This window comes from Moschus berezovskii, chromosome 11 (assembly GCF_049115385.1).
Source record: "Moschus berezovskii isolate FMDL1 chromosome 11, NW_MosBer_1.0, whole genome shotgun sequence".
In the NCBI taxonomy this organism is placed as follows: Eukaryota; Metazoa; Chordata; class Mammalia; order Artiodactyla; family Moschidae; genus Moschus; species Moschus berezovskii.
Genome location: NC_142470.1, coordinates 98228683 through 98247496, shown reverse-complemented (window position 1 = coordinate 98247496; position 18814 = coordinate 98228683). Strand labels below are relative to the sequence as shown.

Here is an 18814-nt window from a genome sequence, read left to right as displayed (position 1 = left end):
CTGATGGGAAATGAGAGCTGACCTTCTCCTGCCTTCATGCAGCAAGGAACTGTCGGCCATGGGGAGCCCCACCTACCTCCCCTCTGCCAGCCCAAATCCCCAGCCTTCTCTGAAGACTCACACGGGTCATGGCAGACAGACGTGAAACTGCTCTTCTCTCTCCAACAGAGTCGAAGCTTAGTGACGCCTGGCTCCTCACCCAGTAGGGTGTCTGTGTTCCTCCCCACCTGCAGGACCTGTGCAGGGCAGATATCTTAGTCTCTAAGAAGGCAGGGCAGTGGGCTGGGACCAGGGAGTAGCGTATTGAGGAGTGAGAAGGAAGCAGTAGAACCTGGGGTCCAGCAACTCTTTTAAGAAAGCGGCCATTGAAAGGAAGAAAAGAGAGAGGATGCTAGCTGAAAGGGGCTGCAGGATAATAGGGGAGTTTGCTTTGGTTGTGAAGATGCTAAAAGTCTGTGTAGAGACCAAGAGAAAGGGATCTGCGAGAACCTGTCTTCCCCTGATGGACCTCCTTTTCCTTTTCTCCTAGGTCACGCCCAGAGCAGAAGCATGAATGATATTTCTCTCACCCCAAATACAGACCAGGTAGAAAACCCCTGCCCTTGGCTGCAGCGGAGGGCCAGGGCAGAAAGAAGTTTTTGGTTTTAGGGGTGGGGAACCCTATGGGCAAAACCCTAGTCCCATGAAAAAGTGGGGTTCCCCAGGAAGGATCCAGGTGGGGCTCTGGGCAGCCATGGTGACTGACAATCCTTCACTTGCGCTGTGTGCTAGGTAGGCCCTAGGGACAGAGAAATGTGATCAGATGAGGTGTCAGCTGTACTAGAAGTGGGGATTTATTGTGAAGAGACTGCCAGAGTTTGTCTCCTCTGTGACCCATCCACGAGCACTTTGAATGATGAAGTGGGGACTTGGGTGGATAGAGAAGCAGTAGGGCCTCCCTATGGAAACAGTAATGATAGTGAATCAGCTGGACTGAGCAATAGAGTATCTTCTCCTTGGCTGGTGCTGGATAAAGTCAATTCTTGTTTCTCACCAGCTTGGCTGAAACCTTGATAAGGTCAGAAGCCTGCAAACAACCCAGGAGCCCCATGACTATGCCCCTGAGGGAAGCGCACAGGAGGCTGCCCTCAATTCCAAACACTCACATTTCAGGGGCAAAAGGTCTCAAGGTCCCCTTGCCTGTGCCCCCAGGCGTGGAAAGGAAGGTGAGGAAGTGCATCTGAAATTTGGTACCAACTTCTCAAGAGCTCGGGTGACTTCCAGGGTTTCAAGGCAGCCCCAAGTTTGGGAGTAGCCAAAACAAAAGCATTCCCTCAAGTCAGTGAAGTCAGTGTCTGGATGGCCTTTTGGTGGCCAAAATAATTAAACAACAATAACAGCATCAACCAACATTTGAGGTCCACAGATTTTATGCACTACACTGTGCGGGGCATTTCTTGTGCATCATGAAGGTACTATGTCATCTTCCCTCTACAGATGAGAGCAAAAAAAGCAGTTAAATAACATGCCCAAGTTCATGCAGCTGAAAGGTGGCATGACCATGATTTGATCCAGATAGTCTGACTCTAGAGCCCTTAATTTGGGACTGACTTAGGAACGAGTACCCTGGAATATTATTTAGAGAAGAACCCCGCTTAACTATGGTCATGGGCAGACAGTTGAGCCATGACAAGAAAGCAGTGACTAGTGGAAGTTTTTCACAACCTATTTTTTCACTGCCTCAGTGATACCAAGAATACTATCCCCTACTTTCCCCAAGCAGAGCTGCCTTTCACTGAGGGACTGGAGCCCAACACCAGGCACCAGCGTCCAGTTCTCTAACTGGTTGTAGGATGCTGCTTCTCAGTGTTTGTAGCAGCAGCTGGCTTGTTGTGGGGACAACAGTTTGTACAACAGTGGGTTTCTTTAGGTGCATCATTTTTTTTTACCACTCCACATTGGCCCTGAGTTCCAGTGAGTTCCCAGTGGGCAGAGATGGATTCAGACAGTGTGGCTATGTGCAGAGACTTGGCAGAGCTGGGTTAGAGTCCCCTGGTTTTAGGCAGTGGGGTCAGCAGGACCCTGGTTAGACAGGCCCACGTCCAGACCATCACCCAGCCAGAACGCTGTCATGGTCCATTGCTGGGGTACTACCACCCTCGCCTCCTTACTGGGACCACAGGCCCTGATTTTGCTCCTCTCTGCTCCTGGTTACACATGTGCTACTTGGGCTAACCCAGATCAGTGTGGTTTTAGAACCTTGTTCTCCAGGACGCTCCTACCACCGACTTCTCCTCCAGTCCCCTAGAGCTTCTCCCTGCCTGGTGCCCAGGCACATGGAACTGGCAGGGGCACAGTGGCTGCCCTGGCATGCTCAGCCCTCCATCCTGAAGAACTTGCTTATGAATCAGCTGACAAAGCTTGGGACAAAGGGACCTTTTGAGTCCTGGGGATTCTGGCCTTCCCATTAACACCTGCTGTTGCTTCTTCTCACTGCATTAGGGTCCTTGGTGTTGATGCCTGGGTGGTTATAGACAGTTTTATGTTTCTGAGTGGTTTTAAGAGATTATAAGGGTGTAGCCCTTACTCATAGAGCTTTCTGGAGTGTTGGTAGGGCCCCAGCCCAGTCTGTATCACGCACTCCATGAGTCAAATCAGGAAATGGCTGTGGGCCCAAAGGGGCAAGACCTGTTGGCCATGCCCCTGCCTACAGCTGACCCCTCTCCAGGGACAGAGGAACCTATCTTCGCTGAGCTGCTGTGCTCACAGGAGAGACTCCCATCAGGTGGGGAGTGGGTGGCAAAATTGTGGCATCCAAGGATGCCTCTGAAGCACTTGCCTGCTCCTCCTGGGCCCTTTCTTCCTTCGTCAGCTACTGTGGACTCCCACCAGCCCTGTGCTACCAAACACCCCTCCCCGCCTCTTTCTATGAAACTGTCTCTGCTCCTCACCCAGCCCTTGCTACCCAGAGGGAAAGTGATCTGAAAAACTAACGCACCCTAAGATGTTCAAGATGAAGAAGAGCATGTATGTGACCAGCCCTGGGCGTTTTCTTTGTCTGAGAGGACTCGGGAGGAGTCAGTGTCTTATCCACAGCATGGAAGTCATAACCACAGAGAGTGGGCAGGGGGCTTGTCTCCGGCACCTCTCACATCAGACCCCACTCACTCTGCCTATTTGACCTTTCTGCCCTGAATAGACACCAGCCAGAGGGACTGGCTGGAGGACACTTTAATAGTCTCAGCTGGAAAGGCTCAGAGACTACAAATTTCCTGGGAGGTTCCCTGGGGGTGACTCGGGGGCCCAGAAGTCTCCCATAGACTTGGACCCACAGGTACAGGGATTCCCATCAGCCAGAATGCTGGTGGCAAAGAGAAAACAAAGTCCATCCACTCTGCCCATCAGGATGGTTTTGTTCCTCCCATAGACACTAGGGTGAAGCAAAGATGGAGGGCTGGGCAATGGAGTGTATGAGCCAAGACCCCCGTCTGCTTGAGGTGCAGCTGGGGGATGAGACCTGCTGTCCAGCAAGCCTGGCTCTCTTCTCTGACCCCTCAGCTCATATTTCAGTAGAACAAGGAATGTCCGGGGTGGTTAAGTCATTGCCTGCTCCTTCCCATCTACGAAAGGCTTAGTTGGTCCATGGGGTTAACCAACTATGAGTTTCCTCATCTGCAGACTGCAGGAGAGTGTTGGGCTATTTCCTTCAGTCTCTAGAAAAACGCTGGGAGAATTTTGTAAGGTTAGGCCTCCACAGTAATCTGAATGAGCTGAGTAAGAGCCACTCATATGAGGACCCATGGGTATCTCATGTCCCCCTCAATGACCAGCGGAAAAACAAATTCATGAAGAAGATCCCCAAGGACTCAGAAGCCTCCAACGTTCTCGTGGGCGAGGTGGACTTCCTGGACCAGCCGTTCATCGCTTTCGTGCGTCTCATCCAGTCAGCCATGCTGGGAGGTGTGACCGAGGTGCCTGTGCCCACCAGGTGAGAGCCATTGATATCCGCCCACCACACCCACCCTTGGGTGGCCAGCTGTCCATGCAGGCAGCCAGCAGTGCTGCTGGAGACACCCCTAAAATGAAGGAGGAAAATTAGGGAACTGGCTGGGGAGGGAGATCTGACTGTGGAAGAGGTTTATAGAGTTTATTTAAAATAATCATAAACAAGAAGTAGCCAACAGGTGGGAGGGGGTTTGTTGGGTGAGTTCTGGGACACCAGGGCATTGTGAGGATGCCTAGACAGAAGTGAAGAGGAATGTATCTCCAAAGAAAATATGGGATTCATGGGAGGAAATATGGGAGAGATTTATGGTCAGTTAAAAAGTTGCGAATGGATACTATTTCGGACCAGAAAATCCTTCTCTCCATCTGGTTTTATTTTTCCTTCTCGCTTTCCTCCTCCTCCTCCATCTTCTTTTCAGATTTCTGTTCATACTGCTGGGACCTTCCGGGAGAGCAAAATCCTACAATGAAATTGGCCGTGCCATTGCAACCCTCATGGTGGACGACGTAAGTGCCACGAGAAGCAGGTACTCCTGAATGTCATGGCTCCTGCATCAAACATTGCACCCTCATTCATTCACTTATTCAACAATCACATTTGAGCATCTCCTGTATGCCAGGCCCCGTACAGGTGTTAGGATTATGACAATGAGGGAATAGTCACTGCCCTTTAGGAGCACCAATCGAATGGGAGACACAGCCTGACAACCCTAGAGTGAACCACATGCCAACTACCCAGGCAGTCAGGGGCCTTCACACACGATGGAGCTTCACAGTTAAGGATGAGCACAAGCTTAGGAGGCAGGCATTCCAGGCAAAGGGTACCGGGGTGACAGCTCAGAGATGGAGAGCTGGCTGGGAGTGGTTTGATATAGGCTCAGTGGAAGAGTTTCCAGAGCAGAAGGTGACACCAAAGAGAGGAGCCATAGCCTGCAGGCAGAGTTGAGAGTTGACCATCTGTGATGGGGAGACTAGAGGAGTTTAGAAACGACCGTGACCCAATCAGATCTGTAAAGTCGGAAAGAACATGCTGGAGACAGTGTGGAATGATGCAGCTTGACCCTCCAAAGATGAAAGGCTGGGACGTAAAACAGACTTGAAATACCTGAGCTCCTTTGATTGGGCTGCCCACAGGTTTTCTGATGAGCTTGCTCTGTGGGAAACAGAGCAGGAAGGTAACTCAACCCAGGTCAGATAACTGGAATACCGAGACCTGGCTTTCAGGTCCAGGAGGCACCTTTCTTTGAAAGTGTATGCAGTGTGCCCCAAGGAGGTGAATGAGATGGGGACGGCAGCAAGGCAGCGGCCCTCTCTCTTCCTACGCCTCTCTCCCTGCCAGCTCTTCAGCGATGTGGCCTACAAGGCCCGGAATCGGGAGGATCTGATCGCGGGGATCGATGAGTTTCTGGACGAGGTCATCGTGCTTCCCCCGGGAGAATGGGACCCAAATATCCGAATTGAGCCACCCAAGAAGGTGCCTTCTGCTGACAAGAGGTGTGTGTGAATGAGCGGTGTCAAGCGGGGAAGTGGTCCAGAGGGAGATTTCAGTTTGTTCCTTTCTTGTTTGGGTTTGAAAAAAAGACGTCAACATAAATGGGTTTGTACTTTTTTTCCTCCAGTTTTCTCTAAAAAAAAAAAATCAGAAGCAAATATGCTGAATGTGAACATCTGTAAAACCTGGGTGACCTGTGAGGGGGTATTGCTGGATCCTTTTATGTATTTTTCTCTGTATTTTAAGATATCTGATGATTGTAGCTGAAGAGGTTAAGGGCGTGATGAGGCCAGTCCTGGAGGTGCTGAGCTCTTCCCAGGATTGGGAGCCCTACTGCCCCTGTCCCCCTTCTCCTTCCAGGAAGTCCGTGTTCTCGCTGACTGAATTAGGCCAGATGAACGGCTCCGTGGCCGGAGGCGGCGGCGGGGCTGCTGGAGGAGGCGCTGCAGGCAGCGGAGGCGGCGGCGGGGCCGGCGGAGGGAGCAGCGCGGCTGATGGAGAGATGCCAACGGTGCACGAAATCGGGGAAGAGCTGATCTGGACAGGAAGGTGCCCACTCCAGGCCTGGCGGCCCCTCCAGCGGTCTTAGATTTCTCTGCTCCTTTTAGGAATCTTCTCCTCTGTCTGCGGCACCCACTCCAGGCCTTGGGGTCTGACCGTTGCAGGCCTTTCTCCCACCACCGCAAAGCTCCTCCTGGATCCGACAGGAAAGGGGAAGCGCGCATAAAGTCAAGGAACCCAGACTTTTCTTAGCACACCCTCTGTTAACTGTATGAGTTTTCTAGGGTTGCGGAAACACATATCACAGACTAGGTGGCTCAAACAATAGAAATTTATTCTCTCGAAGTTCTAGAGTCTAGAAATCCCAAATCAAGGTGTCAGCAGGTCCAGGCTCCCTCTGAGATTCTGGGCGGACTCCTTCCTTGCCTCTCTCACTAGCTTCTGGTGGTGGCCAGGAGTCACTGCTGCTCGCCATGCATCCTGCCTGTGTCCTCGCATGGCGTTCTGCCTGTGTTTCTGTCTTCATATAGCATTTTCCTCTTCTTGTGAAGATGCCAGTCATACTGGATTAGGGTCCCCCGCCTGGAAAATCCCATGGATGGAGGAGCCTGGTAGGCTGCAGTCCGTGGGGTTGCTAAGGGTCGGACACGACTGAGCGACTTCACTTTCACACATTGGAGAAGGAAATGGCAACCCACTCCAGTGTTCTTGCCTGGAGAATCCCAGGGACGGGGGAGCCTGTGGGGCTTCCGTCTATGGTTCACACAGAGTTGGACACGACTGAAGTGACTTAGCAGCAGCAGCAGCAACAACAACTTCGTCTTAACTTGATTTCATGTGCAAAGACTCATTCCAAATGAGGTCACATTTACAGGTTAGAATTTTGATACATCTTTTTGGGGGACACAATTCAGTCCATAACAGTACCTTTTGAATTTTTTAACCTTATGTTACCTAGTCAAAAAACTTGTTTTAAAAGAAAAGATTTTCCTGGCTTATTTGGGTTTCTTTGCCAGCTTTAGAATAACTTGGGTTGATCTGAATTTAGGAAAGGACAGAATCAGTCCTGCAAAGCTATGACTTTGAGAAGGGAGTCACGTTTTATATGCCTTTGGCTTTCTGCAAGCCAGTGTTTCCCAACTTTACCCACTCCCTACCCTGATCCTCACCCAGGGGACATTTGGCAATTTTCAGAGATGTTTTTTGTTTGTCCCAATTTGAGGGGAGATGATACTGTTACCTATCAGATAGAGACCAAGGATGCTGCTCAATGTCGTCTGATGCACAGGACTGCCCTCCCCATTAACAAAGGATTATCCAGTCTTAAAATGTCAGTAGAACCAAGGTTGAAAAGCCCTGCTGTATGCTAAACCCTGCTCACTGTGTTTGGAGCTTTGGAGAATAACATCCCCAATAAACACTCTCCCTAAACCTTAAATTTCCCACTTGTTTGTTCCTCGGAGTAAATAAAACAGTTGTAAGGTTCAGAATCTGCCCTTGATGAATCTGCTATAAACCAGGATCTCTCCATCTCCTAACGCTGGACACACATTTACTTAGCACAGAAACCCTGCAGATAATCAGGGACACGAGGAAGATAGCCATCTTTGGACCCCAGGATTTTCTCTTCCTGTAGAATGTTAGGTCTGCCCCCAAGACATGATCCCATAAGACCTTCCCTCTCCCACTCGGTCTGTCTGTGACCACCCTTCCCAGTGGAGATGGTGGGTCTAAGGAGAGAATTCTTCCCTGGTGAAATGTTCTGGTGAAAAGATCCCTTCCTCCATCCATCCCTAGTCAAGTTCCCTTCCTTGCCACAGGCCCTGCAGGCTCCTGGGAATAGCTCTGTCCCTACACTGGCATTTGTGGTGAGAAAGCAATCTCTGGGCCTGTCTCGAGCAGGTTCTTCGGTGGCCTGTGTCTTGATGTCAAAAGGAAGCTGCCCTGGTTCCCAAGTGACTTCTACGATGGCTTCCACATTCAGTCCATCTCTGCCATCCTATTCATCTACCTCGGCTGCATTACCAATGCGATCACCTTTGGTGGGCTTCTGGGAGATGCCACTGACAATTATCAGGTGTGTGTAAGTTGGAGACGTGAGTGCAAATCTCAGAAAAATCTGTTGCCACAAGGTGGTGGTAAGGAGCTACAAGCCATAATCCCAGAACCAAGGTAAGAATTCCATCAGGGTCAGTTCATCACTTTTTGCAATCCTTTACACTTCAAAATGGCAATCCACTCCAGTACTATTGCCTGGAAAATCCCATGGACAGAGGAGCCTGGTAGGCTACAGTCCATGGGGTCGTAAAGAGTCGGACATGACTGAGCGACTTCAACTTACTTACACTTCAGAAAATAATAATAATAATAGCAAGCTGACATAATGGAAAATCTAAAGCTAAATCATATTACTAAAGACATAAGTTAAAGCTGATGTAAATAGATCAAATGTTTAAGGGGAAATCATCTGCTTTGGTATTTGATATTTTTCCTACCGATGCTTGAATGAATTTAATCATCATAATTAATTTAGTTGCTAATTGTGACCTTGTTCTTGTACTTTTTTAAAAACCTAACCTTAAATTCTTGGCTTGAAGTTAAGATATGTTTAGAAATGTCTATCATGATAATAGGACAGGTCTCCCTGGGGAAAACAGTTCAGCAGTAACACTAGCCCGAGAAGGGCCTTCTCTAACAGGGGCCTTCAGGATAGCACCACTGGGAAGCTCAGAGCACCAAGGTGAAGACCCATGTTCCTAGATAAATCGAAATGAGTGCCTGTCTCCAGCCCACACCACTCTCCTGAGCAGCAGGTTCAATACCCAACTCCTCCTGGGCATGTCCATATCGCTGCCCCTGTGATTCCCCAACTCACTGGGCCAACATTGCATCTACTGTCTTCCCTCCAGACCTGATGCTACCCCCGCCAGTGAGCAAGACCATGGCTGACCCAGATATTCACACATCATCCTGACTCATAAATCCCAGGGTTCCCCGGTAGTCCTCATGACATGGTCCTACTTGCCTCTCAAGCCTCATCTCCCAGTTATTCCCCTTCTCAGATTTCTGTCCTCACTCATCTGCATTGTTTTCTATCAATCCTGATCATCTTTCAGGTTTTCAAGGCCAGGTTCCCTTTCCGCTCCCGCCTCTGTAAACACTGTTCCCTTTTCCCAGACCCCACTCTTTCTCATCACTCCACTTACCCTATGCTCCTGGTCTATTCTTGGCTCAATTTTGGGGTCTCAGCTTCAGTCTATCTACCTCTTGGGAGACTTTCCTGACCACCCTTCACTCCTACTGTGTGCTCCTGTGACACCCTTCCCTTACCCCAGCTTATCACATTCCTTGGCAGTGGTTCTTAATAAGAGATGATTTTGACCCCTAGGAGACGTTGGGTAACATCTAGAGAGATCTGAGTTATTATAACTGGGTGGTGAGGTGCTACTGTGATGCTAGTAAACATCCTACAATGCACAAGGCAGCCCCCCACAACAAAGAATGATCTAGCCTGAAATGTAAGTAGTGCTGAAGTTGAGAAACTCTTCTGTATGGAAATTGCCCAGTTACTTGTATCTCCCACTAGAATGAAGATGTATTTTCTTGTTTGTTCATGGGTCCTCAATGCCTAGCACAATGCCTGATGCATAGTTGGCCCTGAATGGATTTTGAATGAATGAATGATCTGATCTCTAAAAGCACCTCCTAGATCTTTGAATGAAAAAATGATTGGGTAGATGAATGGGCTGTCCTCTGGGAGTAAAATGGGCATGGGGTACAAGCACAACCATTGGCAGTCCTGTTTTTGAGGCCCTGCTGCTGCTGCTGCTAAGGCGCTTCAGTCATGTCCGACTCTGTGCAACCCCATAGACGGTACCTGTCTGGCTCCTCTGTCCCTGGAATTCTCCAGGCAAGAATACTGGAGTGGGTTGTCATTTCCTTCTCCATTTGAGGCCCTAGCATGCCAAAAGGAAGTCATATGGGACCTAGAATTAGGGAGAGTGATGCTGGCAACTGTGGGAGGTTGTGGAGTCAGAGATGGGGAGCAGAATTTGAGGAGGAGAGGACCTAGGACAAAGGACAGGCACTGTGGCCTGAACCCTTGCCAAGATAACTGGGTTCTAGCTTGTCGGAGAGGCCCCTTCTCGTGCCTCTATTGAGCTTCACACTCCTTGTGCCCCCAGGGAGTGATGGAGAGTTTCCTGGGCACTGCCATGGCTGGCTCCTTGTTCTGCCTCTTCTCGGGACAGCCTCTCATCATACTCAGCAGCACGGGACCTATCCTCATCTTTGAGAAGCTCCTCTTCGACTTCAGCAAGTAGGTGCCCTTCCTTCTCCCACCCACCCCCACCTCCCGCCGCCTGCTGCTCACTTGCAGCAGTTCTGTGGGGATTTGGGTAGGGGAGGAGCCCCGAGGGGGAGACCGGGTGAGAAGGTACCAAAACTGTCTTTACCTGTAGGAGGCGCTGCGAGGTGGTCCATCCTGACTTCCCTCCACTACCTGCCTTAAAGCCATTTTAGTACATATAATGGCAACCCACTCCAGTGTTCTTGCCTGGAGAATCCCAGGGATGGGGAAGCCTGGTGGGCTGCCATCTATGGGGTCGCACAGAGTCGGACACGACTGAAGCGACTTAGCAGCAGCAAAGCACATAGGAAGAAATCCAGACACACCACTAGCAGAGTGAGCAATTATGACTTGAAAGCCAATGCAGTGTATAAAATGTTTCAGACTGCAGGTCGGAAGGCTATACCCTGACTCAGACAGCTCTGGGCTCAGTTGCTGCACCTACAACCTGAGCCCATTTCTAAGGCCTGCTCCAGCTTGATCATTCTGAAATTTCGTTTTCATTCACTCTGGCTGTTTGTTACCAAATGTTTCAGAACAGAAGTGTGTGAGCACCTTTTTGCCACCCCATGAGATCCTTGCCCCAGAATTCTCCCAGACCAGACAACCCCACCCAGGACCTGCCCACAGTCCCAGTCCTCTTGTAGTTCCTAGGTGGGTATCTGTGCCACAGGAGGAGCTGATGAGCCCCCCAGGGTGGGTCTGGGGAGCTGAGCACAGCCAAGAGCCCTGGGCTGGAGGTCTTTGCTTCCCTCTGCCTTCCAGAGGCAATGGCCTGGACTACATGGAGTTCCGCCTCTGGATTGGCCTGCACTCAGCCGTCCAGTGCTTCATCCTGGTGGCCACAGATGCCAGCTTTGTCATCAAGTATATCACCCGCTTCACTGAGGAGGGTTTCTCCACCCTCATCAGCTTCATCTTCATCTACGATGCCATCAAGAAGATGATTGGTACCTTCAAGTACTACCCCATCAACATGAACTTTAAGCCTGACTCTATCACCACCTACAAATGCGAATGCGTCGCCCCTGACACAGGTGACCGGTAACCCCAGAGATGCCCTGAGCCCTCACCCACCACCCACTCCCCCCACAACATCCAGGCCCCTTCTGACCCCTATTCCTCTACTCAAATGCAGGAGAGTGAGGCAGCTTGGGAGGGACAGTTCAGCCAAGGGCTTTCTGACCCAAGGGTGCAAGTACAGGGGTTTAAACCAGTTTTTGGAAGGAATCCAAAGGGACGAGAGCTCCAGTGAGGGTCAAAATCCCAGAGGCCAGGGTTATAATCCGGAGGGAGCGGTGATGGTGAGACCCTGGGAGAGGAAGAAGGCATGCTTGGCCTCAGCATGGAGTGATGTGCAGCTCCATCTGTCAGGGGTGCTGCTCAGGAGTTCCTGCGTGAGGCCAGAGGTAGACTTGATGGGACCTCAAGTCCCTCCCCGTTACATGAGTTCATGACACCATGAGCTCTCCTTGACACATCTCTGCCAGTGTTTACAGCCGAAGGATGAACATCCCTGCAGATGGTGACATGTCCAGGGTATAGGGCCAGTCAGGGTGAGGAGAGCCTGGTAACCATGTCACTGAAGAATGACTGGAGAACCTGGGGTTAACCAGATTTTAGAGCGGTACGAGAGAAGGACTGTCATGTCACAGAGGGGCCAGATTCACCCTGTGTAATTATAAGATGCAGAAAGAAGGCTGAGGAACAAAAGCTCCAGGAAGCCAAATGATGGCTGAATTCAAGGTATAACTTACAGTGGTGAGACCCACCACCCTGAGAGGTCCGGGTCCCCTTGGGTAGTAACAAACTACTTGGACACTAGCTGGATATCATCTGCCAAAGGTATCTTGGAAAGGATTCCTGCTCTGGGTGGGAGGCTGAATCAACCAACTCGTCAATCCGATAATACTCAGTGCCATTCCTCTGGAGTTCCTTTCTGACCAAAAAAGTATCATCTGTAACGTTAGGACTTTCCATTCGTGAACCACTGGCCTCCTTCATAGTCGTAATCTCGCCCTAGGAGCCCTCAGAGGGATGCACCCAGAGTGCCCAGGATGCTGTAGAGCAGAGGCTAGAGGGACATCCACGTATCTCCTAGCACCACCAGGCTGGACTCACAGAGCAAACTGAGGTCCAGAGACACCCAAGGTCACACCAGTTTCTTAGCTGTAAAAGAGGGGTATCAGTGCTGGCCCTGTTGGTCTCATGGGATGCTTGTGAGGTTTTCATATCTATACTCAGATTGGATTGGAATTGCACCTAAGTAGACACTGTGTTGTTCAGCACCTTAATACATATGATTGATTAAAAATAACTGATCATAAGTCAACCAAAGTATTTGTTGCACAATTACCATGCACTCTACTTTAGACTTCCCGCACAGCTCAACTGGTAAAGAATGCCTGCAATGCAGGAAACCCTGGTTTGATTCCTGGATCAGGAAGATCCCCTGGAGAAGGGAAAGGCTACCCACTCCAGTATTCTGGCCTGGAGAATTCCGTGGACTGTATAGTTCATGGAGTGGCAAAGAGTCAGACATGACTGAGTGACGTTTATTTCATTTCTACTTTAGAAATACCTTATAAAGATATAAATACCTTATAAAGTTTTCTGACCTCAGAGAATGTGGTTTTGGTTGTATACTCTCACCCTCTGTCACTGCACTGAATTTGTAAAGATGTCTAGACCTAATTTTTTCTTTTTTTTCCTCTATCATTAATTTTGAGGTATTTCATTAAAATCCAGCAGTAGGTGAAGCTGTCCTTCACCCTGAGCCAGGGCATGTTGCTTGCCCAGGAGACTGAGGAGATCCTACCTGCTGGCTCTTGTCATCATACCCTAGAGTAAATCCTGTCTCTGTGGACCAAGCTCCATTGGGGCACTTTCATTTTCTGCTCACACCCTTTGAACTACTGATCCATTGCATTAAACACAAATGTTCCCACAAACATGGCTTTTAGAACTACACGTGCTTGATTTCTTTCAGAAATGGTCCAAATTCTGAGGTCATATGGACATTCTGGGAATTATCTATCCATAGGAGAAACCAAATATAGGGGGTTCCCTAGGAACAGGGGATGTAAGCATGAAAGGACATATAAGGTAGGATTTGAGAACCATTATCGAATCCACCTAACTCCAAATAGCGTCTAGTCTGGTCTGGCCCAGGTCCCTAATGTCACTGCATTCTTTTGGGTCATGCTATTGCCTTGGTTCTCACAGTTGGTCCCTAGAAGCATCATCAATACTATCTGGGAACTTGTTAGGAATGCAGATTCTCAGGCACCACCCCAGACCTGCTGAATCAGAAACTGTGGGGTAGAGCTAGCTGTATATTAACAAGCCTTCTGGGTGATTCTCATGCTTAAGTTTGAGAACCACAGCTCTATTAAACCAAATCATTATTTACAACTAGCCCTAGTGAGATTAGGTTTTCAGTTTCCTCATGAAAAGTAAAGAAACAGGAAATAGGACAAGTTAGTTTTGATTAGGAGAATATGAAAGGGAAGATTCTAGATGTTTAGCAGGCTGGAGTGAGGGAGCTAACTAGGACAGTTTCTTTCCCAGTCCATGGGTCACTCATTTTCTAATAGTTCCATAATCCTAGTGTTACTGCAAAACCCAGTTTGACCATGGCACTCTCACTCTTTATCGTAAGAGCTTGTTTGGGGGCACTCTTTTTAATTTAATCTTGTTTCCATTGTAACTGATTTGTATTCTGTTTATGGATGCTGCATACACTGACTTGGCTGCTTTCAATCCCAAGTGAGTACCACTTTGTAAACACTAGAATTTAAAACTAGTTGATAGTTGGACCTTTTCTGGGATTTTCCATGTTATAGTTCTTCCTTCATCTCCAAACGGCTTTCAGATAAACCTTATATTGTTCTCAATATCAAAGAATGATAGAGCCTAAGCAGAAGACATCAAAGGAAAATCTGGTCTGACAACTTGGGCAGTAGAACGGCGCTGCACTCCCCAGCTCAGGTGTTAGCTGGGAGCCCTGCAGCATTTGTGCATGTCGCCCTGAGTCAGCCTTCCTGCCCGCCTTCTCTGCTGCATCGTGTTCCTTTGGTCACTAGTGTGCGGAAAGGCAGCAGCTGTCCTTGATTTCTCTTCAGAACAATTGTAACAAACCTCTGGGTTTGTAGATCTTCTCAGAATATTTGGCTATGGGTCAAGACTGAATTCCTTAGCCTCTCCCAGCCCCAAATGCCCAAGTATGGGCCACATTAAAGGGTCCTTGATCACATCTGCCCCATGACAGTTTATTGGAGGTTGCAGGATGCTTTAAGAATAGCCTCTTCTTCCTTCTGGGTTCCTAACCGGAGCCAGCAGGAGCCAAACGGGGCTTGTGATGGATTTCAGGTCATTGCCAGCCAGCTGTCTGGGCCTCCTTCCTTCCTGCTCAAGTCAGCCACAGAGGAAGAGCTGAGTCAGCCTTCATTTGGAAGGCAAGGAGGCTCTGGCCCTGCTCCTTCACCCATGCAGTGCAGGAGCAAGAGAGATGGCAACAAGCAGCCCTCCAAAGCCGCCTTTTAATAAGTGGCCGCATCCCCCAGGGATGGGGGTTGTAGTTCCTCTCACTCGTCTCACGGCCTCTGAAAGGAACCCTCCGCTGCTCCACTCACTCAGGGGCATGGAGGCTGGGGCAGGGGAGTGTGGACAAGGGGTAAGAGTAAACGGCTGAGAGCAGCGCCTTGGGGGCCTGACTCCCCTTAGGTCCTGGACCCAGCTTTAATTTTCCTCAGGAAGCACTTAAGGGAAAGATTAGGAGAGATACTAAACAAGTTCCTGCAGGCCCAGCTGACCTAAAAACCAAACAAAACACATGTGGAGAGCGCGGGAGAAGGGAAGTGTACCTTGAAAGGGAGCAGAGCAGGAAAGGAAGCTCGCTGTCTAGAGCTGGGACATGTGTCGGCTCCAGCCAGCCTGTCTGGGATAGATAGTGGCTCCTTCAAGTAGGAGTTGTGTGACCTTGGGCAAAGGGCAGGTTACTTAGCCTCTCTGGGCCTCAGTTACCTCATCTTTAAAATGGGGAGATTTCTTGGGGATTTAGGAACTTAGCAAGATGATGTGTTTAAGTGTTTGGCATAATGCATGGCAAAGAGTAAGAGCTTTGAAAATGTTTTTTAAAGTCTAAGAGCAGAGACATTGGTCAGGTGAGTGGTGGAGTTTCATAAGGCACATTATTTACCCACTTGTGTTAGAGTTTTGTCTTGGCAGCAGTTTTTAAAGCCAGTCCTTTGAGATCAGACAGGATCTGTCCTAACCTGATGCAGCTAGTCTATCAGAACTGTGGCCTAGGGTCCCTCCCCAGGCAAAATGAGAAGAGTGAAGAGGAGCAGCTACCCTCACAATGAAAACCAGTCTTTGGCCCTAAGGAACTGGACGGAAATATGAAAGAGTGGGGCCCGGGGTGGGGTGCAGGCTCCCCATCCAGCAGTTGATGACCCTTCCCCATGCCCTTTGCTCATCCACAGCGAATACAACCGTGTTCAATGCTTCAGCCACGCTGCCACCAAATACCAACACTTCTCTGGTAAGTCCTTTCCTCTTACTTCAGACATTTAAGGGCTTTTGTCTGTAGGAGAATGGTGGATATCACATTGCAAAGGCGTGTGAACATAGGGTGGCATGATTCATTGGAGACCATCATTATATCAAACTACCACACTTCTCTTAATACAAACATACATAATGGCTAGAGGCAAGCATCTGTTTATTTCATTATGTGGGTTCCTGAATATTTGCACATTAATTTTTCAAAATATAAATGTTTAAATAAATTACTCTCCTTTTATTATACTTAGAGACATGTATATGAATGTATGTACACGTAGATGCTTAGGAACACATACATATGAATGTGTGTAGGAATGTATATTATATACACATATGTAGTTGTTTTGTGTGCCCTGGATTTTAAGCATCTGGGACACCAAAGGTCAAGTGACTGAAGTGACTAACCTTACAGAGGTCTGACAAGGGTGGGGTGTGAGCCCCAGTATGTGAAAGGGCATTCAAAGAGGAAGGGAAAGGGAGGATACATGTGAGACACTCCAGGAAGGCGGTGTGGACAGGACCCATGGTTGACTGACTGGGATGGGAGCCAGACCTGAACTTTTCCTCCTAACACAGCACTGCCTCCTAGAACACAGTGAAGAAGCACGTGTCAGCTTCTGACCTTCCCAGGGAGCCTCCTGCTTGTCACTCCTTGAAACAGCCTATCCCAGAAACATAACTCTGTTGCTGGGCACCATCATGGGGCAGGAGAGCTGGGGGCCCCCTGCGAATATGGGAGGGCTGTTTGGGCTGCCTGGGAGCTGCAGGTGGGGGGACACAGCTGACCTGCCAGGAAGGCCCTGACTGTTTCTCTCCTGTCTTGGTCTCCCAAGTACAACCCCCTTAACCTCACAGCGCTGGACTGGTCCCTGCTGAGCAAAAAGGAGTGTTTGAACTATGGTGGGCGCCTACTTGGGAATTCCTGCCAGTTCATCCCAGACCTGGCCCTCATGTCATTCATCCTTTTCTTCGGGACATACTCCATGACCCTGACCCTGAAGAAGTTCAAATTCAGCCGCTATTTCCCTACGAAGGTAACTTCACCCTGCAATTAGAAGGGGGCCTCTTGTCAGACAGTTCACGTGGCAGCCTCTGCTGACCCATGTGATGGGTCCACATCAGCTCTTGCTCACTGAGGTTTTTTTTGTTAAGAGTACAGACTTTGTAGTCAGAGAGAACTGGGTTCCTTTGTTGTCAGTTCCCCATGACAACACTTGATGTTATCAAACTTTTTTCTTTAGCCTAGTAGCATATTGTGGTTTTCATTTTATTTCCTCAGCGACTAATAAGTTGAAAATCTTTTCATGTGTTTATTGGCCATAAGGCCTTTGACTTTCTTCTTGTAAGAGGCTGTTTCAATTTCTTGCACATGTTCAACCGGATTGTCTTTTTCTTTCCAATTTGCAACTCTTTATACAATTCTGGATAGAAACTTTTTTGTGATCATATATCTTCTGCTGCTCTATGACTGGCCTTGTTACTTTGCTAATGGCACCTCCTTTTTTTCTTTTTTTTTTTTGGCTGTGTTGGGTCTTCACTGCTGCACAGGGCTTTCTCTGGTTGCAGTGAGCAGGGGCTGCTCTCCTGTAGTACACAGGCTTCTCATCGTGGCGGTTGCTCTTACTGCGGTGCATGGGTTTAGTTGCTCTGGCGGCATGTAGGATCTTCCCATGTCCCCTGCGTTGACAGGCAGACTCCCAACCAGTGGACCACCAGGGAAGTTCCTTAATGGTATATTTTGATTAATGGAGGTTCTTAGCTTCACTGTAATCAAATATATTGAATTTTTCCTCAAAGAAAATATTGGATAGGAAACATTCTGTTATCTTCTAAAAGCTTCATTATTTTTCCTTTCCTGTTAAATCTATAATTTTCCAGGATTGCTTTTGATGTTAAGTGTGAGAGAGTGGCTTTTATTTTGATAGTCAATTGCTCCAGCACTTTTTTTTTGTTAAAGAGGCTATCCTTTCCCCACTGCTCTGCAGTGTTTTCCTTGAAAGTGAAAGTTGCTCAGTCGTGTCCAACTCTTTTTGACCCCATGGACTGTAGTCCATGGAATTCTCCAGGCCAGAATACAGGAGTGGGCAGCCTTTCCTTTCTCCAGGGGATCTCCCCAACCTAGGGATGGAACCCAGGTCTCCTGCATTACAGGATTCTTTACCATCTGAACCACAAGGGAAGTGGTGTGTCCCTTGCCATATATCAAATGTTCATATGTGATGGGATCTGTTTCTAAGCTTTTTATTCTGTTTCACTGATTTATTTTATGTCAATATCTGTCTTCATTTCTAAGACTGATTAATACATATATATATCTTACAGACCAAACTTTCCCTCTTTTTCCTTTTTTTCCAATAATGCCTTGGCCTTTTGCATTTCCACATAAATTTTAGAATCTTAAATTTCACCAAAATAAAAACTTGTTGGAATTTTGATAGAATTATGTTGACTCTAAATGTCAACTTGAAGAGAAATTCTGAGTCTTCTGATCCATGAATATGGTATGCCGTGATGTGCTTAGTCACTCAATCGTGTCTGACTCTTTGCGATCCCATGGACTATAGTCCGCCAGGCTCCTCTGTCCATGGGATTCTCCAGGCAAGAAAACTGAAGTGGGTTGCCATGCCCTCCTCCAGGGATCAAACCCAGGTCTCCTGCATTGCAGGTGGATTCTTTACCAGCTGAGCTACCAGGGAATCTCCTATGAATGTGGTATACCTTGCCATTTATTAAGGTGTTTTTTTCTCTTCATAGTGTTTTATAAGTTTTGAACTTGAGGTCTTGTACATTTTTTGTTAGATTTATTCTTAGGTTCTTCATTTTTTTTTAACCTATTTACTCTTTCTAAAGAGTCTTTTATTTGGCCTTTACAAAATACAACTTGAGTGAAAAGTAGTGTACTTGCAACACAAATGCATTAA

The 18814-nt window shown here is 48.3% G+C and overlaps 1 protein-coding gene across 1 annotated transcript in view; it reads left to right on the top strand.

Moving 5' to 3' along the window:
* SLC4A5 (solute carrier family 4 member 5) overlaps positions 1–18814 on the top strand; it is a 77554-nt gene that overhangs the window by 37511 nt on the left and 21229 nt on the right. Inside the window, exons 5-14 of the mRNA XM_088841578.1 lie at positions 530–585; positions 3810–3967; positions 4404–4491; positions 5324–5478; positions 5837–6025; positions 7880–8054; positions 10162–10295; positions 11091–11362; positions 15812–15870; positions 16727–16927. Of these exons, the coding sequence (XP_088697704.1) occupies positions 530–585; positions 3810–3967; positions 4404–4491; positions 5324–5478; positions 5837–6025; positions 7880–8054; positions 10162–10295; positions 11091–11362; positions 15812–15870; positions 16727–16927 (1487 nt within the window). The remainder of the gene's footprint in view (positions 1–529; positions 586–3809; positions 3968–4403; positions 4492–5323; positions 5479–5836; positions 6026–7879; positions 8055–10161; positions 10296–11090; positions 11363–15811; positions 15871–16726; positions 16928–18814) is intronic.